A 25,001-nucleotide genomic window follows, 5' to 3' on the forward strand; every position below is an offset into this window, starting at 1 on the left:
TGCTTTTGTGCTCCCAAACCCTACTGTACACACATCAATCCGAGCTCTGTCCATGCTGAATAATTAGGCGTCTCATTTCCTGACCAGGCTGTGGGGCTGTCTGATCCTTGGTGCCTAAAACAGTGAATGCCCAGCACACAGGAGAGGCCAGAAAGATTCAGTGAATGAATGCAGTGAATGTGTCGGCATGGGAGCAGGTCTGGAGCTATTGTGGGGTGCTCTCTCTGAGGAGGTTGTGCTCTTCTCTGGAATGGACCTCAGGAAGCTCATGATGCTGAGAGGAGGCTGACCCTAACTCCCTTGTGCTGTGGGCCACTGACCTAGTTGTTTGGGGTTAATGTGTCAGCTTTTATCTGACTCTTCATCTAGATAATGATTAGATAATGACTCTTCATCTAGAGTCAATGACCAGTGTTGGGGGCTGGGGAAAGGGGATGGTAGAGAGATTCAGACACTGCAAGGAAACTGCGCCTTGGAGAGAGCAAGTGAGTTGTTTAAGGTTACACAGATTCAGGTCCAGGCCTTCTGGCTCCAAACCTTCACTGTATAAACTGTCCTAAGAATTACATTTGTTAGAGTCTAAGGACTGTTTGGATAATTTAAATCTAATCATGCGTTCTAAAACTATATAAAGCTACTTCATTTATTGACTGCTTACTGAATGCAGCCACCATATACATGTTAAATCTGATTTGGAAAACAACCCTGCAAGGCAGGTGTCATTAGCCATAGTCTATGCTTAAGCTGAGTCTTGAAAATCTAGCCTGGTCCTACTCCAAATTTCATGCAATTCTTGCTGACTGCACATGTTACCTCCAAACCTGTGCCGCTGAAGCTCTAAAACATCTCCACCTGTTATTCTATGAAACTCAATTGCAATCAAATGATAAGAATCATAAACCTGCAGCATGAGCATTTTACAGGCAAAATCTCTGCCATGTACTGCTTCTGTGAGCCAGCAGCCCTAAGGAATAAAATATAGTGAGAGGGCCCTCTCAAATAAAAGTCATTTATGGGAGACAAGACCGGAGAGAGCTCATATAGCAGTGGAAATGAGGAGTAAATTTATGAGGCTGAGGAGAGAGGCTGTGGGGGTGAGGGTGGGGAAGGAAGACCTGAGGGAGAACCAACAGGGACAAATGATGAGTCTAAGGGATGGCTTTTGAAAGGGTACCAAGGAAAATGCCACAGAGGCTAAAATCTTTAGAAGCCATTAAGCTCTGAAAGAAAGGTGAGCCTTTCCAATTCTAAGGACCATCTCAAAGAAATTAAATTCTTTCCCTTTTCTGAGACAGCTCTGAGCCAAGAGGGTGAAAAGCCAACTAAAGCACAAGGAAGGGGAGATGGGAGGAGTTGTTCTGCTCAGCAGTGCTGCTGAGTGTACCCACTTTATGCAAAAGTTGATGAGGCATCCAGCCCAGCAGACCTGCTCCCTGGGGAAGATGGCTTGAAGGAGGTGAAATGATGCCAGCTCTTGTCCAGGAGGGCTCCTGGCTGGCTGGCACTGCTCATGAAACAAACATGATCTAGGTCTGGGAAGTGACAGACAAGGAGCACAGAGATTTGGTGTTAGCCCAGCACACTGTGTGGGGAGTGGGAGGGAAGGGGTTTGTGAGGAGGTGGGGAGGAGGTGGAGTCCTGAGAGAAGGGATTAGGTTCGCTGTCGGGTAGTGTGCTGGGATCTTCCTGGACAGAGCTTTCGGCTGCAGCCCCTCTCTTCCCTGTGTTCCCAGTGGGCTCTTTTTCTTTCTTTGACTATTCACTGGTTAAGTCATTCATGCAACAATCACCGAGAACCTAACGCATGTTTGGCCCTATGCTAGGGATACTTATAGGCCCTGACCTCACAGAGTTCACAGTTTGGAGAGAGAGAGAGAGAGAGAGAGAGAGAAGGAGATTGATTGATTAGAACACATTAGTCAATATAACATAGTGTTTAGGAGAGACCTTGGAGCCAGATCTGGTTTGAATCTGGACTCCGCCACTTATGAATCAGGTGAGGGTTGGGGGAGAAAAGGGATGCCAGTATGTAATTTAATGTTTCTGAGCTTCAGTTTCCTCATCTGGAAATGGTAATACTAGTAATTTTCCTTCCCAGGGTTCTTATGAACCTTAGCTAAGATAAGGTTGTAAAGGACTTAGTTCAGTGCCTGGTACAGGCTAAATACTAAGAAATGGATGGCTCTTTGTTACTCTATCCTGTGGCTTGTCAGAAAGAAAGATAAGACTGGCAACATGAACACCTCTTTGGATAGCAAGGGGGCATGAGGCAAGAGCTGAGGACTTGGGAACAAAGGGCCTGGATTTAATTCAAACTGCCACTGGTAAGCTGAGACACTTAGGGCCAGTCATTCCCCCCCTCCAACTCTTTTCTGTCTGTTTAACAGCAACAGCAGTAGCCACCTCCCCCACCATCACTACCACCACCATGATCAGTATCATCCTCCCAAGTGACTCCGGAAGTGAAGTTCCACTGGGGCCTATGTCCTGTGCTCTTCTGGGCCATAAGAATCTGTTCCAACAGTTATGTCGTGTGGTTTATCGGGAAGGAAGACCACATGCATGAGGCTGGATTGAGAGAGGAATTTCCGAGATGAGACTGGAAGCCAAGTTGCCAGGAAGCCAGGGAACTGAGTAAACACTTGTATAAAATCTGACTTCACTGTTTCTACAAACCTAACCAAAGTGCTGGGGAACTTGTCAGCTCACATTTCAATACAGGGCTGGTTGTTGAGTGCAGGGCATGTTGATTTAAGCTGCTTTCATTAAATCTTGTTCTTGGTGCCAAACAGCAAGACACTCATCTCAGGGAATAGACAGTGTTCCCTCCTAGGAGGCAGCAGGCAGCAGGGGCCCATCTCTACCAACCCAAGAACCCAGGACCAATGCTGATGGTACAAGGATCATTTGGGATTTGTCCTTTGGCTTGCAGCTCCTGATGGGAGGGACTGGGCCATGTCGGTGCCAGCTCCGCCATGCCAGGCAGCAAGCGGCATAAGCAAGATGACTAGAGCTACCGCTTGTCCAGGGTGTGAGCTGTGCCAGATACTACAAGAACCACTTTGCCCATATTTCCTCACCTAATTCTCACAATGATTCCATAAAGTAATTTTACCTAAGGGAAAATTAAGGGTTAGAGGGTTAAGCCACATGCTGAGGCCATTCAATGAGTGGGGAGCAACTCTTCCCCCAAAAAGCCCAGTGCCTGTTCTGCTGCCCTGTAGCTAACTCCCTAAACAGAAAGATAGTTTCTTGGCGCTAGTGGATCCAGGCAACGAGGCATTCCTTGCTTAGCTTCACTGCAAAAACTCAATAGTTTTAAAACAGCTTTCACTCAGTGAAAGTACCCTTGGAAGGGAGGTGGTAGAAAGACATTAAGTGCTTATTCTATGACAGACACTGTTCTAGGTGCATACCAAAACGATGTACTTTAATGATTACATAACCCGCTGAGGCAGGTACTATTACTATCTCCATTTTTCAGATAAGGAAACTGAAGTCAAGAAAAATGAACTTTCTTGCCAAGGTCACACGGTTAGCATGTGGCAGAAGCAGGGTGGAACCCAGGCCAGCAGTTCCTGCACAGCAGGGGCTGAGGAGAGAGAACAGTTGAAATGCCCTCATTCTCCTTCAAACCAGCTTCCAGAGGCGAAGTGACAGCTGAGGAAGAATGCGGCCTATGGGGAGTGCTGGGAAGCACGCTACCCCAGCGCGGGGCCAGGCCTTGACTCCCAGCTTCCTCCCTCACCAGCATGGCTCATGCAAGTCACGGCCACTCCTCTAGCCTCATCATAGGAACAGGGGCAATACCGTACCTTGTCATCCCAACCTCACAGGGCTGCTGTTGCACAGGGTGTGTGTTGCTATGTGAAACATCTTTGTATGCTATGGGACACTCAATAAACACCAATTGTTTTTACTATTACAATACTTTTAAAGCTGCCTTTTATATTCCTGGCCTTGTGGCAATCATGAGACCCTTCTAGTCATTTATAGGCTAGAGATTTAAAAATTAGAATCTATATTTCTGAAAGGGATTTCATCTTACATCTTATAATCAAATGTCTTTGTTAATATCAAGTGCTCTACCAATGTGTGTTTTAATCATCATCATAACAATAGCTAACAAGTATTGAGCTCATATAATAAGCCAAATCTTTTTTTCTTTTCTTTCTTTCTTTTTTTTTTTGAGATGGAGTCTCACTCTGTTGCCCAGGCTGGAGTGCAGTGGCACGATCTCAGCTCACTGCAACCTCTGCCATCCGGGTTCAGGTGATCCTTTGCCTCAGCCTCCTGAGTAGCTGGGATTACAGATGCTTGTCATCGTGCCTGGCTAATTTTTGTAGTTTTAGTGGAGACGGGGTTTCACCATCTTGGCCAGGCCAGTCTTGAACTCCTGACGTCATGATCTACCCGCCTCAGCCTCCCAAAGTGCTGGGATTACAGGCGTGAGCCACCATGCCCAGCCTTTCATTTTCTTAAATAATTCTCACTGTAACTCCAGAAGGTAGGTACTATCATTATCTCCATTTTATAGCTTCAAAGGGTAAAGTAACTTGCCCAAAATTATAATTAGTAAGTAGCAGGGCCAAGATTTGAAACCCCCCAAAAAAAGATTTGAACCCAGGTCTGTCTGACTCAGGGACTTTCCTCATCACATGGTTCTCTCTTGCCTTTGCACATGAGGACACATACGTGTTTGATACCAGTTACGGGGAGTGGTATAGCCAGGACTGAGGAAAGGGAGATCTCATAATTCTATTCAAAGTCCCTTCTAATAGTTTGGTTGTTTCCGTTTACCGAGCTAACTAAAGAGTACTTAGTAATCTCATCCAAAGTTATACCTACCTCCTCAGAGGCTGTGGGGTTTCATCAGGGATTAACAGTGCAAGACGCAGTTATATACCTATCATAAATTAGCTTTGTGGCCACATAACGAACAATGCAAGCCAGTGTAGCTTTAAGATGGCCATTTATTATATCGCTATAAACAGAGCTATATAAAAAGAATTATTTCTAAGACCCTGCACATCTGTGCTTACAATCATGTCTTTACATGAGCTTTGCAAACAAGGATAAAACTCCAATTTAGACTGTGTATTGAACATCAATTCTCTATTCAACAGGGAAAGGTAATTCAAAGTATCCCAAAGGCATGAATGCTGCATGGATCTCATTTTTGCCAAAGGTCTCAACCATCTTTCTTGGTCACAACCAGAACAGTTAATACACAACATAACGAGCTAATCTGAGCCTCACTTTGTTTAAACAGCGTGGAGTGCCGAGGAAAATGATTTTGAGTGAAGAAGCATAGCTGGAGATGCTGTCACTTTTTAGCTTTTTGTCCCTGGGCAGGATCACTTAGAATTTTTCCAAGTCTTAGCTTCTTTATCAGTTCACTTATCTCCATTTTGTTGTTGTTGTTCCCCTCCCCTTTCCCATAATGCACACTCTATGAAGGCAGGGACTCTTTGGTCTCCATCCTTTCTGATTAGAAGAGTGCCTGGTTTACTGTAGGGGCTCAGTAAGTATTCGCTGGTTAAAGTATTATGTAAATTGGTAAAACATGGATAACTGACACCTTTCTTGTAGGGTTTTTGTGCAGATTACATGAGAGATTAGATGCGACCATAACCCGCTATACACCAATACTGTGCTAGGTGACTCATGTATGTTCCCATTTAGTCTTCACTTTGAAAGGACCCGTAAATCATAGTGTTTTCAAACAGAAGCGTGCCAACATAATTATCCTTTGTACCTTATATGTACAAACCCTGTGATGAACCAAATGCCACAATCAAGAACACATTCAATCATGTGTTCATGCATTCATTTATCACTATTTATTGAGCAGGTGCTGCGGGTCAGGCCATGCTGAGTCCTGGGGCTGCAGAGGTGAACAAGACGTGTTTGCTACCCTCATGGAGCTTAGTGACTAACAGAGCATTTGGCTAGAAGGGCAGGTGGGGGCCAGATCCCAAAGAACCCTAAACACTACACTGAGTTTGGACTTCATTCTGAGAAATGGGTGAAACCGAAGGGTCTGATGGCTGGGACATGCATCCTATAAGGCCCACCCCTACAGAGCTTACCTAGGAACACTTTCCCTATGGCCTTGCCTCCAGGGATAATGTCTTAACATGAGATGAGATTTCAGTGACACACATCTATAATCGTAAGCTCCATTGTTAAGGGGTAGTTTTGAATCTCAGGGCCACTACTATGGAAGGAATGATGTAAGGATATAATTTTTGAATCCTCTCTTTGTCTAAGAGTAGAGGTGCTGAAGGCTAGAGTTCAGAGAAAGAAGAAAAGCACTCAGAGGCACGGGGAATGCATTGCTACGTGATTGGGAACAGTTACGTCCCTGATCAGGACTGAATGGTGACCATGTCACAGTGGAAATCCCCTCCCTCTACCCATGCTTCTTCTCCCCACCCTCCACACCCCACCCCTCATTCCTCCCCAGCCCCACTCCTCCTCCACCCACCCTTCCTCCCCCTGCATTTACCGATAGAACAGTCGTGTCCAGTCCAGCTTGGGTCACAGCTGCAAAGCCCGGTGTCCGGGAGGAAGGTTCCGTGGCCTGAACACTGGTCTAAGCATGTGGCCCTGGGGGTCTCGCAGTTGGTGCCTCCCCATCCCACAGAGCAGTGGCATTCACCTCTCACGCAGACACCCCGGCCTGAACATGTTGGGTCCATGCAGTCCACTGTGAGATGGAGGAAGGAGAACATAGGTAAGCATCTGACCAGCAGAGGTGAGGCTTCTTTAAGCAAACTACTTAGCTTTGTGGCCAAGGGGCTTCATACATTCTGGCAGAAGCATGCATAGGCCACTTAGTAAGGTGAGAGCAGTACTGTGACAAATGGCAGACCTGGCTTCCCAACTCCACCCAGGTAGAAATCCCTACCTCTTTGTTTGTGGGGCAAAGAAAGAAATGTGTCTCAAGCATCAGCATAGCACTTATGTCTATTAGACTCTGTTTCATTCACTTCTGAATCTCCACCTCCTAGAACAGTGCCTAGCACACAGGAAGTGTTTAATAAGTCTTCATAGAACGAACTTTTATAATCACTTCATAACGCAGGTTTATTTATGTAAGCATCAGACTAAAATAGATTCCTTAATTTAAATGAGAATTTATTTTGTAATTAAATTCCATTAGATTTTATCATCTTCCCCAAATTCTTGAGATTGATATGAACTTTCAAACTTCACTTTCCTTGCCAGGTGTGGTGACTCACACCTGTAATCCCAGCACTTTGGGAGGTTGGGGTGGGAGGATTGCTTGAGGCCAGGGGTTCGAGACCAGCCTGGGCAACACAGTGAGATCCTGTCTCTACAAAAAATTAAAAAATAAAAAAGATTAGCTAGGCATGGTAGCACACGCCTGTAGTTCCAGCAACTTGGGAGACTGAGGCAGGAAGATTGCTTGAGCCCAGGAGGTCGAGGCTGCAATGAGCTATAATTGTGCCACTGCACTCCAGCTTGGGCAGTGAGCAAGACTCTGTCTCTAAAAAACAAACAAACAAAACAATAACAAAACAATTCACTTTCTTGAGGGCAAACACTTCAATATGTGCTGACTTTGCGCAGCTTCTCCTCATGTGGTAGGTAAGTTGCATAGTGGTGGCTCACAGCCAGGCAGCCCTTTAGTGCTCCCAGGGCCCAGGGTCAAAGTGGTCTCAAGAGACCAATCCAGAAAGAGGGAAGAGAGAGTAACATTGTGGGTTATTTGTTCTGTGCTTTCACGCTAAGCATTTTATACACACTATCAGATTCAGTTTTCTCGGTAACCCAGTGAGATACAGATGAGGAAACTGTGGCTCTGAGAGGTAAATAATTTATGCCAGATCACAGAGCTAAACTCTGCCAGAGAGGAATTCTTTTCCTGATTTCTAAAATTGTGGTAAAACACACGTAACATAAAATTTACCACCTTAGCCACTGTTAAGTGTACAAGTCAGTGGTGTTAAGGACATGGATACTGTTGGGCAACCATCACCACTGTCTCCATAACTCTTTTTATCTTGCAAAACTGAAACTCTGCACCCATTAAACAACTTCCTATTTCCCCTTTCCCTCAGCCCTCGACAACCACCATTCTATTTTCTATTTTTTTTTTTTTGAGACGGAGTCTCGTTGTTGCCCAGGTTGGAGTGCAGTGGCGCGATCTCGGCACTGCAGGCTCCGTCCCCCGGGGTTCACGCCATTCTCCTGCTTCAGCCTCCCAAGTAGCTGGGACTACAGGCGCCTGCCACTTCGCCCGGCTAATTTTTTGTATTTTTAGTAGAGACGGGGTTTCACCGTGTTAGCCAGGATGGTCTCGATCTTCTGACCTCGTGATCTAGCTCTATGACTACTCTAGGTACTTAATGTAAGTGGAATCATCCAGTATTTATCTTTTTGTGATGGCTTATTTCACTTGTCATAATGCCTTCAAGGTTCACCCATGTTGTGGCATGGCCAGAATTTCCTTCCTTTTTAAGGCTGAATAATATTCCATTATATGTTCATACCTCATTTTGTTTATCCACTTATACATCAACAGAAATTCAGGTTGCTTCCACCTTTTGGCTATTGTGAATAGGTTGCTATGAACACAGGTATACAAATATCTCTTTGGGACTCTGCTTTCAATTCATTTGCGTATACGTCCAGAAAAGAAATTGCTGGATCATATGGTAAATTCTATTTTTGATTTTTTGAGGAACCATCACGCTGTCTTCCATAGTAGTTCTACCATTTTACATTCCCACCAGCAGTGCACAAGGGTTCCAGTTACTCCACATCCAGAATCTGAAGACAGCTCTGTCTGATCCTGAGGCCAATATTTCTATCAGGGGCTGACTTTCCCTAATCAAAGCTTTAGTTATGGGGCTACAACAACATTAACAGAGACCTCTAATCTTCTGCAAAACACTGCATGGAAAAGGAGAAGAGTACTGAGAATTAACTGAAGTGGCTCCAGTTCATATGGAAAGTGCAATAGGTGGCAGAGACAAGACAGGATTGGTAAAGGAGCTCGATTCATGTTCTTTCTCTACCAAAAAGTTGTTAGGTCTGTCTTTCTCTTTAGGGAGGTAGGGATGCCATTCATTTTGTAATTGTGAGGGGACGGTGGTATCCTGGGGAGAAGGGGCAACATGTAGCTGTTGGAGAAAGGGTGCTGATGGCACTGTGATGAGTATGGTCAGGCCCCTCCTGATAGGAACTCACAAGGGAGCCCTATGCTGCAGAAGAAAAAGCTCTCCATTTGTCCTTTGAGGACCTAGGTTCAAGGATCAAGGGACAAAATTACTGGTTCTAGGTCCATGGTCCAATTACATAAGTGCTCTGCGCTTCCCATCTATAAAGCAGGTATGGTAAAGATACGGACTACTGACTTCTCAGGTTGCTACGAGGAGCAAATGACATGATGATTTGAAAGGACTGTATAAACTGTTGCAAAGAGGTTATCTTCCCATCCTATCAGGACATTCAGTAGCATAGCTTGGGGCAAACTATGGTCAGAGCTCATTTATAATTCAGACATCCTTTAAATGTATTTATTAATTATATTTTATAACCTGGTATATTTTACTTTTACATAAAAGACTGGGAAACCCAGGCTGGGTATGTAAGAGCACAGACACAAATGGGCAAAAACTTTACAAATGGCAATATTCTGGGAACATTTATTTTGAGAACTAGCTTATTAAGAAAGTTATTTTGCTATTTAGGGTCTTAAAGGTGTTCAACCTAATAACCTAAACGAGAAATAAGACGATCGGGGTTCAGGAGTGATCATTTGGTAATAACACAGTAATGATCACAATAACAATTAACATTAATTTATTCCCTCTTCTGTGCCATATTTTGCTATTAAGCATTTTATAGACATTATCTCATTTAATCCTAACAATGTAAGTATGAAGTAGCTACTTTTATTATGTTCATTTGATAGATGAGGAAACAGAAAGCACAGAGAAGTTAAATAACTCGCCCAAGATCACACAGTAGAATGGCAAATGGAAGAATTTAAATTTGAATCAACCTTTCCTGGTTAGGCCTCTTGCCATTTCCCCTTACAATCTTATTGGTTCAGAAATACATGCATGCATATATACTTACATAAACACAAAAAAGTCTTAAAAATAGAAATCAAAAAAAGAAAAGAAATAGAGCAATGTGGAGGATTAATGAAGTCAAATGATGGCAAAGAATCTCTTCTCCTGCAGTCTCTGGACACCATTCAAAAATGGTTAGAGCATGACCTGTTGGAATGCCTGATAATTAAAAATAATAAATGTAATAATAGTGATAAATTCTCATGACCTGCCTCAGATCTTGGAACCTCAGAAGGATTATTCTGGCCCATTAGGCTTCTATGACAACCCCCTAGACCCAGAAAGCTTTCCAATTTGACAGGAAACAACTCAGCAATTCCTATACTGAGGCCAATAAAGGTATTTCCTTTTCTGTAAGTGCCTGAACCTCAACTTTGGGTTGAAACTGTCTCTGAGAATCCCAGGGCACCCTTGAGGTTGAACCTATAAATCTCCATCATTAGCAAGCAGACTGGGAGGGTGCCAAGTTCAGCAAGAGGCTCTGGGTGGCACAGGCCTGTGCTTCCTTAGATGTAATGAGTCTAAGGAAGGACCCAGGAACCAGCAAAGTGAATCCTACACTCCCAGCAGATGGCCCAGGCAGAGAACAAAGATCAGAAGGAACTGATGAGAGGCTACCTCCAGGCAATTAATCGTTGCTTCTGAAGGTCAACTGGGCCAAGTGATTGTGGAGCAGGAGGGAAGTTTTAAGGAAGACTGCATCTCAGGAGGGAAGGCAGCTCCTGGAAATCTAGGCTGAACCGGCTGAGGTTCCTGCTGGGGCTGGGCAGACACTGTCCCTGTGCTCTACTGATCCTATAGGGCCAGTATCTATGCCACAATGACGCTCTGCCAAAGAGGTGGTAGGTAGACTGCCTTTGCCTTTGCATTCTGGAGCCTCTGGGGTGGTGATTAAAGTTGGCTTCTTTCCATCACACTGGGACAGCTTCAGGAACAATGGTGATTTCCTAAGGAGCTGTGCGTAAAGTGGGGAGAAGCGGCCAGCTTGGGGTGGAAGGGCACTGTGATGAAGGAGTAGGAGCAGTGGTCAAGGAGGTGGGCTGGCCTTTGTCTGGAAGACAGCCTAACTTAGTTTCCTCTTAGAGATGTGCCAAACAGTTACCTTTTTTCCCCTTGCAGAGCTTGCCATTCAAGCCAAAATTTCTGGCAGATGCATAGCCCATTAACAAAATGATGAGGCCTGCATGACCAGGCCGCAGACACAGGTCTTTCCCCCAAACATGCCATGCTTCAGTGACCACACAAGCTATTAGACACTCTGCAGGACCAAAAACACAGGGTCTCACTTTTCACTGTGAAAGGTCTAGGTTTTTTCTTTTCTGCTCCTCCTCCAACTCCTTCCCAGTGTCCTACTGGCTGCATTCAAGCTTTAAAAAATATGGGGCAATAAACTTCAGAAGAAGGAAGGGGGAGAAAAAAAGTGAGCTTGTTAGCTGATGTTTTATAAACACAGTGAAACCCGTTAGCACAGAGCAGAGGGAGGAGGGGAGGAGAATTGTGGAGGACAAAGGCCCCGAGAAAACCCCATTATAAACACAAGGACAACGCAGTGACGCTTCACCAGAGAAACAGAAATAATAATGGGAATCAGTACCAGATGGCTCTCCTCAGAAAAGAAAGCTGGAGTAAGAACATTTCTTTTCAAATAGATAACGTAAATCAAAGTTCCAAACATTTTTTTCTCTCTTATAAATAACACTGCAGTTCTGGGGCGCTGTGCGATGCCAGTTCATCTGGGGAAGGACAACTGCCCTTTCCTGGCCCACACAACATGGGTGGGATTGGAGGCAGCTCAAGGTTTCAAGAGGAATCTCCTCTTTGTTTCTCTTTCCTTCTCAGGGTCTTCACCTCAAGTGACTCAAATAAAAAGGGACAGCAGATGAAGGTCACCATTCTCTGGATAAGAAGGCCCAGTTCTTTTGTTAAAGGGGTTGGCATTCCTTCTCTCTCAGACAGCCCAAAGTCATCCCCATCAAAGTTAACAGGTCTGAATCAGGACTTCCAGCCATGCTTGGGGTTTATATACAGCTTGTCTCAGAGAGGCGATGCTTTTCAGATAGTAATCTCTTCTTGTTCCCCACTCTTTGAAAATGGGCCTGTTAATGTTCTGTTTTATTTTTAGAGCAAAATGATGCCTGGAAGGGGGCTCTCTGTTAAACAGTAAATGATTTAGAAGATCGGCTCTCCTTGGAGCCTCTTCCACCCACTGGGGAAGGTGCCAGGGTGCTAGACGGCAGAGAATGGGAGGTAATGACAGGCGCACAGCATCATCCGTCAGTTTCAAACGGCAAATTCCAACCATTTCAAAAGACCTTGGATGAAGTGAGTGGAGCGAAACAGGAAATGTGCTTCAATTGTCCCCAGAATAATACTAATAACATAAGAGCTCACATTTATGGAGCGTTTACTATGTGTCAGACACTGAGCTAAGTGCTTTACATGGGTCATTTAATTCAATCCTCACAATGGCCCTCAGAGGAAGGCATTCCCATTTTATAGGCAAGGGAACTGAGGCTAGTTAGTGGCAGGGCCAGGATGCAAACCTATATCTGATTCCAGAATGTGCACTTTTAATAGCTACTTTACATTGCTTGCAAATAAGCCTCTTCCTCTCAGCTGCAAACACCATGCAGTCAAGAAGGAAGAGTCCTGGATTTGAAGTGAGACCTGGGCTGAATCCCAGTTCTGCCATTAGTCAGTTCTACGACTGTGGGCAAGTCGCTGCCCTTCCCTGGGCCTCAGTTTCTTCATTTGTGAAACAGAAATATTCATTTATTTCACTTGGTTGGATTTCCTAGCAAAGAACAGATGTCAGTGTTAAATCAACAGTTCACTTTTCTAGCCTCAATCTACACAGCCATATATTTATTTTATAAAGGAGAGAGGCATGCTCATGGGCACTGCAGAACCATACACATGAACACACACACACACACACATACACACACGAGTGTGATAAAAGAGGGCAGAGTTTGGAGGCCTATAATAGAATCACACTTGAGAAATAGAGATTAAAAATGAGCAGACGAGCCTAGAGGGGAGTGAAAAGAACTTAGGCTACGGAGCCAGAACGACTGGGCTCAAACCCAGCTCTGCTGTCTACTAGCCATGTGTCCTTGGGCAAGTTCTTCAACCCTCTGAGCCTCTGATTCCCCAACTATAAAGTAGAGATGATTACTCCTCCCTAATAAGGTCTGAATTACACGACACAAGGCTGCTAGCACAGGCTTGTATATGGTAAGTGCTCGATACATGACATTTCTCCCTTTCACTGACCAGGACTCTGATGTGTTTGGACTCTTCCTTTAGATTAGTTACTGTTGCTGGTGGGTGGGCTCCTGGCTTGGGGAGGTGGGGTCACAAAATGGCTGAGGAGGCTTCTCCTGCTCCCTGGTCACCCTCTTGGCACTATATGCCAGCCTCTATCTCAGAGGAAGGTGCCGGAGCTGCCACCTGCAACTCTTACCTTCCTCACAGCTCTCGCCCTTGTAGCCAGGGTTGCAGATGCAGGTGCCCATGATGCAGGTGCCATGGTTGCTGCAGGCCACATCGATACACTGGTTGGTGGGCACATCACACTCAGCGCCTTTCCAGCCACTGTGGCACAAGCATCTGCCCTTCATGTATTGGCCATTTCCGCTACAGAGCACGGGGCAGGAGGCTGGGGAGACAGCACCGGAAGTCTGGCATGAATCAGTGTCCAGCACACCCCAACTGCCTTTGTCCCTTTCTCCTCTTGGCCTGCCTGGCTTCACCAGTAGCCTCGATTGCTCTGCCACAAACACCCATGTGTGCCCATCTCTCTTCTTCTCTTGCTTTATTTCTTTCCAGTTTAAACACATCTAGATTTGTAGGTGATAGTGCACATTGCAGGGCTGGCAGGGTAGGTATCCACTTAACCCCATCCCCTTCATGTTGCTGATGGGGTACAGTGGCTGCCAGGAACCTCAGACAGGAAGTTTCAGTCTGTTCCTCCATCTCACTGGAAAAGCCAGTGGCTGAGCCTCCTGCCTGCCCTGAATCCCTCCTCCAGCACTCTCCTCTAATAACACTCCACTTTCACTTCCCCACACCTCATCTGCAGTGCGACTTACTGTCCTCTGTAACCCAGCAAATCTCAGCTTCCCTTGCCTTTCAGGCCTCCACTCCAGCCCCATATACCACTGCCCCCTTAAGAGGAGAGCAGAGCCCAGCTTGGCTCTTCAAAGTATTATCTTTTCATTCTGCCTTTAACGTAAAGGGTTTTGTGATCTTCTCTACGGATACCATATAAAAATAAATTATACTGCATTGTGCTGAAAGTACTTACCAGTCTTATCAAGATCCAATAAGGCTTTTTTACACATGACTCTTAACTTTAAGTGCATATGGGACGAGACAGTAATTCTTGTTAGAAGGAATGATGCATCTCCCTCTGCACCACCTTCCCCTGGCCCCCACCTGGCTTCTTTCCTTTTTAAAGCACTCAGAAGGTAATCACTGTGTTTCCTTGGGGCTGCTAGCTTTGCTGCTTCAAACTGAGTCTATCTCACATTAGGAAGAATAAACAGACTCTCATGGCGTAGTACTTGCAGGGTGTAGTTCACACAGCCCGGAAAACCATCTCTGCCTTCTACTTACGGACAATTTCTCAAGCCTCAGGACTCGGATGTAGTGTCACCCTTATTTGGGAAGCCTTTCCTGAAATTCATCCCTTCTACTCTCAGACTGTTCCTCCCTTCTACTCTGATAGAAGCTCCCTGTATTTAACTGTGTTATGGCGTATTTCACTTATTATCGTACTGCTTTGCAGTTGTCTATTTACTTGTCTGTCTCTGAGACCAGACTCAGAGCTCCCAGGATTGGGTCTTGCCTAGCACAGGGCCAATCCCTAAAAAGGCATGAAGTAAATGGCTACTGAATAAGGCAAAAGGTAAAAAACAAAAGAAGGGGTCAAGGTAGTTTCCCAGGGGAGTGTCAAATTATCAGGACTGCAGATCTCCTTGACACTTTCCTTGTTAATTATTCCAGGACAGAAGTGATGGCCAAAAGCATGGGATAGATTGTGGGCAGCCTTTTAGACTATCTCCACAATGTTTATCATGGGCACTGGCAGTGTCTAAATATCAGGCACCATTAGGGTCCTGTGTGGAAGAAAGTGACCCGGCCTCCTCAGTCCCTCCCTTGAGGTCTTGGCCACTCCACAGTGAATTCACCCTCCCTTCCTGACCTCCCCAATCATCCACATATGGATAACAGCAGCTGACAAGGTTATGGCTCTGCCTGAACACCTCCCTCCGAGGGCTTCTGGAGAATGGCCCTTGGAAACCCTTCTCGTGGGCATCAGAAGGTGGGCTGGATTCTGCACTTGCTCTGAGACATAGAAGTGAGTTGCCTGAGGAGTCTGGGAAGCAGAAATCCAGAGCTCCAATGCAGAGTTCTCACCTCTGCCACAGTCGGGGCCCAGGAAACCCAGGAAGCAGTGGCAGGTCCCAGAGATGCAGTCACCATTGCCATAGCAGTTGCTGGGGCAGTTATCCACCGACTCTGGTGAGAGAAAAGAGAAGAAGAGTTGAAAACAAATTTCCTTACCCAAACAGAGAGCCCAGGAATCAAGCCTTAGGTTAACCAAGACCCACATATTTGAGCTCTTGTGGCCCCGTCACTGAAAGGAATGAATGGAGTTAAAATTCTGTTAATTTTACTCTTATGGAAGCACAGCTCAATTGACATTAGCAGAAGTGTTCTGGAAAACGTCTGCCTGAACCAAATTTTTATAAATCAAATTTGTATCTACAAACACATTAGAGATTCTTCAGCTAAAAACACTGAGAGAAAACAGCTTAACCTGTTGACAGTGGTTTTCTTTGGGTGGTGTGTTATTGGGTGATTCTTATAGTCTTCTTTATACTTTTTGTATTTTATGCTTTTCTCAGAATGGGCTGATATTCCATTACTTTGTTTTTATATAAAGCTACTGAGCATTTACAAATCTGTCTTTTCCCACCTCTGACTTTTCATATATCCATGTAGGTCCCCACCATCTCTCACTGGAGCCACTACACCAGCCTGAGGCAGGCCTTTCAGCCTTCCCTCTTGCCCCTCACCCTGATGTGTTCACCACCCAGCAGCCCAAGTGATTTCTTTGAAGCAAATCTGATCCTATCACTCTCCTTCTTAGAACTCTTCAAGGGCTCCCCATTTGCTAAGATGAAAAAAATCTAAGCTCTTTCCAGAGACAAAGAAGTTTTCTTTTCTGGCTGGGCGTGGTGGCTCAGGCCTTGATCCCAGCACTTTGGGAGGCTGAGGCAGGTGGATTACTTGAGGTCAGAAGTTCGAGACCAGCCTGGCCAACATGGTGAATCCCCATCTCTACTAACTACAAAAATTAGCCTGGCATGGTGGTGTACACCTGTAATCCCAGCTACTCAGGAGGATGAGGTGGGAGAATCACTTGAACCTGGGAGGTGGAGGGTGCAGTGAGCCGAGATTGCACTATTACACTCCAGACTGGGCAACAGAGTGAGACTGTGTCTCAATTAAAAAAAAAAAAAAAGTTTTCTTTCCTATTCCCTCTGCACTACTTGCATCCCCAGACACGCTCTCTGTCATGCCCTCCTTTTGCAGAGATGTTCCTTTCTCTAAATCCTCCTAATACATTTGTTACATGCTCTGTGTGGCAGGTCAAGAAAATATAGAATCAATTTCAGAAAGATTTTAATCAAAAGTCAGGCACTGTTTTGTAGCTCCTGTTGGTAAACCTATTATCTAGAATGTGTGTTTATTTGGAACAGCTCATTTCTTAATAATGCTAGATGTGGGATGAAGCACAGAAGCAACTATATGCCAATGCCTTCTTCGTGCCATGTATTTCCACAAAATTTATCTCATTTCACGGTCACCAAATCTGACAAGTACATATTGTTATTCCTATTTTACAAAAAAACAAAACAAAACAAAAGCCAACAGGTGGCTGAGAGAAATGAAGTGACCTGTGGAAGGCCACAGATACTAACTAAATCAAAGAGGCAAGACTGTGAAGACTGGAACCTGAGCCTTCGGGCTCCATGCCTGGCCTTGCTGCATGACACTATGCTATCTGGATCTTGAAGGAACTTATTCTACAGCAGAATCCAGGGAAATGAACAAGGCAGATCTATGGGTATAGGATCCCCCAGCTTCCCACTTTTTTTGTGTCCTGATCGAGAAATACAGGCCTTGACCGCTCTGTGACTGACACAGCCATTAGTAACTCTTCTGCGGGCTGGAGTCCACGCTGAAGCCTTGAACCTTCTCAGGTACTGAAAAAGGTGTTTAGATTGTTTCCCCAAACAGTAAAGAAACTAGCCCTGGCCTTGAGCCAAACTCCCTAAATCCCCATATAAACTCCATACCCTGGACACCTTGCTACGGAGATACCTAGGTAGAAAATCCCTTTCTCTTGCTGTCTGCACAAGAATTGCTACAGCACTCTGTAAGTTCCCCTAATAAACGCTTTGGACTGATCAACCTGGCTTTTAGTGCTTCTTTCTTTGCAATCCCAACCAGCCCTATCTTGGGATAGTTTGGGGCACCCCCTCGTGGGAACTTCCCTGCCTCTATTTTTGAGGCGACTCTAGCTATAGGTTCACTGGATGAAACAGTGGGACAGAGAAGCCTATCCTGAAGGCAGCAAAGGATCTATTTGTAGGATAGAGAATTCTATAACTTTCAGAGCTTGGAGGGATCCTAGAGACATCCAGCCCAATGATCTCATTTGATAGAGAAGGAAACTGAGACCCAGAGGAAGGGCAGTGACTTGCCCGAGGTCTCAGAGGGAACCAGTAGAGTCAGATTTGAAAGTAAAGGAAAAGGTTAGTTAGGCAGGCAGTCTGTTGTCTTAGCTCACAACTATAAGTCATGAAGCCAAGATCTAGGCCTCTGTTAAATGAAATGTTACTATGTTAGATACAAGCCTTGCCTATAGGAAATTTGCAGCTTAACTGGGAGAACAAAATAATAAGTCAACTGTTGCATGAGGCATAGAAAAAGCTCTGCCTGGAGGTAAGAAAACCTAGTTTTGGGATCTACTCTTTTAGTACCACGATCTGTGACCTAAAGCAACTTCCTTCCCCTCTCTGGGTCTCACCTTCCTGATATGTGAAATGAAGGCAATGGTGGAGATGATTCCCTGTGACTGCTTCCTGTTCTAAAATTCTATGAGTCTATTAATTAATTAAGAGATCAAGGGTGGAGAAAAGGCATCTAGACATGGGCAACAAAACTTAAATGCAGCATAGCACTTAAGGGTAGTACCGTGGCAGCTGGAATGGGGCAAAATTAGCAGAGGGAAGGCTTCTCAGGGGACGTGGGCTTGAAAAATGGCTTGGTGATATATAGGTGGAGGCGGCAGCATTTATAGCATGATGTATTTTCAAGAAATGTCCTTTCTCAAGGTCTTCCAGTATCAACTTAAGAACTATTTTTAAAGTTTGGAAAAATGGTCCAAATGTGTGGCTCCTTTAGTGAGTGGGCAATTCCACTCACTCAGTGTCCTCTCTGCTAACACAAGCAGTGTTTTATATTAACACAGGGTTAAGAACAAGAAGGTCTAATCCAACACGTGGCCTCATTTCAGGGCAAAATGGTCTGGGTCTCGGCAGAGCAAGGCTTAGGCTGGGGACCTGAAGATCTCTACTCTCCACTGGCTTTACTTGGAAGAATCCATGTTCCCAAGACCTTTAAGTCAGTAGTGGATTCCTAAACACTGTTTTTAGAAAGAACCATTTAGGAAGTTTCATTTTGAATATTCTTTTAAAAAATTAAAATTTTGAGTAAAGTCTAAGGCAAGATAATTTCCACTTTAAGCTACTGGGCTAATTATACAATCGGAGAGACAGTCCTGCCTGCAGGGCTGCGGAAGGAGTGCAGAACAGAAAAGCAGACGGCCTGGCTTCCAGGTGTTGTCCTGCTACTGAGTGGTTGTGAACCCTTGGCCATGCCACATGATCTTTCTGTACCTGTTTTCTCATTATTGCACTTGCTCCTCCCATAAGTTCCTGCTTGGCAACTTCTATTCCTTCTTTCAAATCCAGCTCAAATGCCACCTCCTTGGAAAGGCCTGGACATCTTAAACAGGCTAAGTGACTTCCAGAACTCTTTTTCCCTCACCCTTATTAAAATACCGTATAGGTTGCATTGTTGACTGTGAACTCCTTGAGGATAGAAATTGAGTTTATTCATTTATGTATTTGCCCTGGTATTCAATCCAGAGGAGGGTCTCAATAAATATTTGTTTCTACTCCTGAAAGAATTCCACTAGATGAGCTCAGAAATCCCTCCCAGATCTAAATTTCTATGGTTCAATCTTTCTCAAACCCAATGGTATAAAGTATATCTCCTAATAAAGTTACTATAAATACAAGTTGCATTTTTAACAGGATCAACTGCAGATAAGTGTTATATACTTTGTTAGATTCTGATTTCCGGAGTCTGCAAGATACAACCTGTTTATCATCTGCCAAAAGGCCTTCATAGTGAGAAAGGGACGAAAGCATATTTTCTGCGACTGAGTGTAGTGTTGGTTGCTAAACCTGACAGCACAGAAGCCTGTTTGCTACAAAACTTGCCCCAGGCTACTGGTTTTAGAGAAGGCAGAAGTTTTAGGAGACATGAAATAATTTTAAGATAGTAACAAGGAAATGGAAAGGAGATATATAATGTTTTCTTTTGATAAAATGTTTATATATATATTTTTCTTCCACTTGGAGGGATTTCAACAACTTGAGGTTCAGTTAGGATCCCACAAATAATGAGTCTCCACTGACCAGGTATCTCTGTGCTACATTCTAGGGCAGAAATGACATTCTTTGGCTTGGGAAAAGTGTGAACTTTAATGCGTAAGTACTGTGGATGTTCCCAATTAGTGTTTGGTGAGTTTCTTCCCCCACAGTCTCTCCTGCTTTGCTCATGTTCACACTGCAGCTGCCTTCATTTAGCAGAAGGTGTGCCTTTAGACCTGCTTGGATCCAAATTAAAAATTCAGCAGCTTATGAATAACTGATTTTCATAATTGCGTATACGGCATGTTGGAAAATGGGGCCTTTCCCCCAGCTTGTTTTTCTATCACAGCAGTGGGTCCTGGTAAAAAAAAAACATGATTTTCAGGAACTTGTTTTTCCTTTCATCTATATTGGAATGCAGAGTTTAAGTGTTTCCTTAGCTCATTCTCTGGACATGTGTTGTGAGTGGGAGTGTTCTCTGGATATTGAACAAAATGTTGCTTGAAATACAAAGGGGCAACTGCAGAAGGAAGAAAAGACAACAGTGCTTCTTCCCAGTGGAGACGTGGAAGTGAGGAACGCACAGAGGCCTCAGGGAACCCACTGCGGTGCCCGTTTTGACTGTTCACTACTCCTGATTTGTTTTCAGAAACAAATCATTAGCGCTGCTATGTCAAGGTGAAAGATGATCACAGCTGATAACTAAGTTCTCCTGAGTCCAGGGATGATGTGGAGGAAAGTCTGCCCTTATTTGAATCCTTCTGGTTTTCCTTTCTAAAATCCTGAAGCCTCATTTCGTAGGAAACAAGGAGAGACCACAGAAGAAAATCCTATTAGGAGGACTACCTGGACAGCCCAATTGCCTCCTTAACTGTCTCACAGGGGCAGTAATACCAGAAAAGGAAAGGCAGCTTTTCTCCTCTGTCAGCTCACCATGGCATGGGCATACCTGCCTCTTGCCTTGCTCTGAGTAGGCAAACCTCTGTGGATGTCCGAGCTTGATGCTGGACTCCAGCATCAAAGACAGAAGGAACCAGCTTTGTGAATGAAGTCAAGGCCCACTCGACATTCTCATTCTCTCCCTTCTGCTCACCCCACACTTACCCTCCCTCCCAGAAGCTCCTGTATGTCTTGTTCCCTTGTGGTATGTCCAGGCTAATAGAAGCCTGCATTTACTACTAATATCTCCTTCTGTTTTTGTTGTCTCCTTAAATTATAAAAGTGGTTGTCAGGAACTCTTTGGGAACACCTGGTTGAAGTACCAAGGTTTACCCATTGCCAGAGATCTACCTTCTGACTCCTCCTGGCTTCCCTGGAGGAGGATGGATGATAATGCTACAGGCAAGAAGGAGCTTGAACCCCAGGACAGCCACCTGGATATTTCACTTTGACTGCAGCTGGTGATATTTATATTTCAGGTTACATCTATTACATCCCCTTTGCTCCTGAAATAGAAGGATTGGATTTATTATTAGCAACCAAAAAGAAGAAATGGAAACTAGATAGCATAGCTGGGATTTAATTCTACAACTACTCAAGGTTGAAGGAAGAGTCCAACAGAGACCCTCTCATTCCCTCAAATGGAACTACGAAAAGCAAATCATATATTCTAACTTAATCTTCATAAGAATTATGAGACATAGGTACTTATGTCACCATTTTACAGTCTTAGATAGAGAATGGGAGATGAAGTCACCTTCTCAAGGTCACACAGCTGATAGGGGAAAATCTGGTAGGTGAACCTGTCCTATATGCAGCCAAAGTTTGCAGCATTTGGCCTGGACCAGGGTATGGGCTCTGGAACCCTCACTAGCTAGATGCCTTTAGACAAGCCATCTCTATACATTACTTTCCTCAGTTGTGAAATGGGGTCAACAGTAACACACACCTCAGAGAGTTATTCTGAAGACCAAATAGGGTGATGCTGTGCATGAAAAGAGGTTGGCCCAGGACCTAGCAGAGCTGCTATTTTGGTTTTAAGGAAGGGTCACACATGCCTTCCATTTATGAATTAAAACAACACTCTGACTTGGTCTAATGAATCCAAACAAGGAAATGTGGGTTTCTGGGGGGTAAACACACACACATACACACACAAGACACACGGAAACTCCCCATGGTAAAAACTGGAAAACAAACAAGCAATGCTTCTGAATGTGAAGAAGCCAGGGTGTCTGAGTAAATTTTCTCCTGGGGGAAAGCGCTGTGAAAGCAAATTAAACTTGTCTCCCGGAAGTGCAAACACAGGCAGGCTCATGCCAACATCTGAAAGAAGTTTTCTCCCCTTGCACTCTAGATTGGCACTGGGCAGGTACCAGGTGCTGGAAAGCTGTTCCACGGCCTGTGAGGTGTCGGTCCCTATGGATGCCCCAGCTTTCTTTGCAGATGATGAAATTCAAAGGCCTTCAGTCTGCAACAGTCTAGGTCAATGCAATGACAAAAATTTGACAAAGCCCCTGACAGACTGGGCTTGAAGCCAGTTCTGTGCCGACATTTGAATTGGAAGATCTGTTTTCAGTCATATCCAGAAGTCCACCAACCACTATTAAGACCAGCTCTAAGGAAGGGTCTAGGAGAAAGATTGTTTCCTTATTATACTCAGTCTTGGTTGTTTGTTAATTATTTCTTTGGGGACAAACCAAATTTTACCAATAAGACTGTGAACTCCTTCAAGACAGGCATTATGTCTGGTTCTCCAAAGAGTCTTGTGATTGCTAAACACAAATCAAGAACTCAATAATATTTATTGTATTGATAAACTAAGCAGGAATACAAGGGGAAAATGGAGGAAAGAGGTCAGAGAAGTGGAGATGCCACAATAATCAGGTTCCAGAGGTGATTGGTGGCCAAGAAACATACTGTTTCCTTTGCCTCTATTTTTTTATCACAATGCCTAGAATAAACAGTGATAGGAAGCTCAATTCCACATTGTACTCTCAGACCATATTTGGAGTTCAGCAGTTCATATCTGGGAGCCACGTTTAAGACACTGATGAGATAAGCTAGAACATGTTCACTGAAGAACAACCAGAAAGATTAAAGAACTTGAAACTACATTTCAAATAAAGAATTCTTGAAGGAATTGAAAACTTAGCTTACTAAGGGGGTTATGACATCTGTTTAAAAATATCTGAAAGGTAATCAGATGAAATAAGGACTTTGTTTTGTGGCCCTAATAGGTTGACCTGGGTCCAGTGAATAAGGACTATAGTCCTTGGGAAATAGACTTGGTTCAAAAGAAGAATGAACTTACTTACTTTTTAAGAGTTAGAGCTGAATACTACTTACTACATTGGGTTATGTTCTGTTTACGTGTACGTATCTGCCCAAATATTGTAAACTTCTTGAAGGCAGGAAATGTGTTATTCATCTCTGGATCTCTGGCAAATAATATCATCCTTGACTCAAAGCAGGTAATGAATGTTTGTTAGCTGAATGACTAAAATGAATGACCTAGGTGATCTACAAAGTCATATATTTTCAGTCGCTGGATGTATTCAAGGAGAGAGCAAATTAATGACTAGTGGGGATACTGCAGGGGGTATTAAAGATGAAGTGTGTGGCATCTTCCAGGTCTGAAATCTTATGACTCTGTGAGTCATGGTGTAAAGGAACTTGCTTGGACTGTCTCAAGAAACTTGGGTTCTAGTCCTACTCCTGCCATCCGCTTGTTAAGTGACACTGATCAAATTCCTCCCTCCTCAGGGCCTTTCTTTTCATCTACAAAATTTATCAAATTAATTCAGTACAAATATTTACTGAGAATCCACTCTGGCTCAGGAAGTGTTCCAGTGAAGTGGATGGCTTAAGTGATTGGTCAGGTCTAACCTCCTGTGATCTGATGAATTAACCCGAATTGTCAGGACTTAGAAAATGATACATATAGATGAAAAAGCTGAGAAAAGAATCATCATGTTCCATGACAATACATGGATGCAGGAAAGTGAACAACACACACTGGGGCCTGTTGTGGGGTGGGTGGAGGGAGAGTACCAGGATAAACAGTTAAGGCATGTGGGGCTTAATATCTAGATGACGGGTTGATAGGTGCAGCAAACCACCATGGCACACGTTTACCTATGTAACAAACCTGCATGTACTGCACATGTACCCTGGAACTTAAGATAAAATAATTTTTTTTTTTAAAAGAAAAACAATAGACAAGAAATAGGAACTAAGGGCTGATTTACATTTTGTTACTTCAACCAATACAAACTGTAAGTTAAGATTAAGAAAAAGAAGTCTTCATGTTCCTGGCTGGGCAGAGGGTAGAAGGGGAGACGTTTGCTCATTTCAGGAGCTACCTTAACTTTTCAATTCTCCCTGCCGTTCCTGAGGTAACAGTATCGCATTATCATCCATTCCTTGACGGGAGCCTCAAGCGGCCCCGAGGTTAGCCTCCTTCATGGCTGTTGGCAGCAGCGCTCTCAGATGCCAGTGCGCCACTGTGGGCTCTGGTTCTACCACGTCTCCCAGCAGTGCCCCGTGAGCAGGTGCCAGAGAGACCACTGAGACACACACCAAGTACTGGGGAGACAGCCGAGTGCCGCGCTCTTCAAGAGCACGAGGCCGTTCTGAGGAGAGGCGAGCGCTCCCTGGAAATGCCTCGTCTTCCCTCCACCCTTAACCCACAGCTGCTCCAGTGAGATGCCCCGGCCTCAGCGCCTGCCCAGCGGTGGCCCAGGTGGAAGAGACAACACCCCGCCCCGTTCCCACTGCCCACAGCTGATTGGACCCGGATAAGCACCTGACCCAAGCCAAGCTCAGGCATAGGCTGAATGGTGCTCTGTGACATAGCCCGCTGGGCAGAGGTTCCAGGCCACTCAGAGCCCGTTCTCTAGTATTTGAACTAAAATGTACCCAGGGAACTTAGCATTCAGGAGCGGGAGCCAAAGGGTGTGATAGGAAGAGACGGGCTGGTGAGGTCCTTATGGCCAAGGAGGAAACAATGTGAAGAGGAAGCAGTTCTGAGTGAGGAGAGAAAGCTCATGAATGCAGCTGAAGCCTGGAAAGGGGCGGGAACACTGCAGCAAGACCAGCAGCGAAGCCCATGGAGGAAGAGAATGAATGAATGAAAGTCCCCTGAGCTGCCCGGATTCCTAGAAGCTTCTCGGTGCCTATTTTCGTCCCCAGCAATAGGAATCTTTTA

General features: G+C 44.6%; 1 protein-coding gene across 1 annotated transcript in view; it reads right to left on the reverse strand.

Annotated features, from left to right (window-relative positions):
• The window catches only part of TENM4 (teneurin transmembrane protein 4), a 417,322-nt gene that overhangs the window by 137,036 nt on the left and 255,285 nt on the right, over positions 1-25,001 (reverse strand). The window contains exons 10-12 of the mRNA XM_058446567.1: positions 15,537-15,638; positions 13,579-13,773; positions 6,512-6,712 (exon numbers count right to left, since the gene is read on the reverse strand). Coding sequence (XP_058302550.1) covers positions 6,512-6,712; positions 13,579-13,773; positions 15,537-15,638 — 498 coding nt within the window. The remainder of the gene's footprint in view (positions 1-6,511; positions 6,713-13,578; positions 13,774-15,536; positions 15,639-25,001) is intronic.

The sequence above is a fragment of the Hylobates moloch genome, unplaced genomic scaffold (genome assembly GCF_009828535.3).
Source record: "Hylobates moloch isolate HMO894 unplaced genomic scaffold, HMol_V3 SCAFFOLD_11, whole genome shotgun sequence".
Lineage (NCBI taxonomy): Eukaryota > Metazoa > Chordata > Mammalia > Primates > Hylobatidae > Hylobates > Hylobates moloch.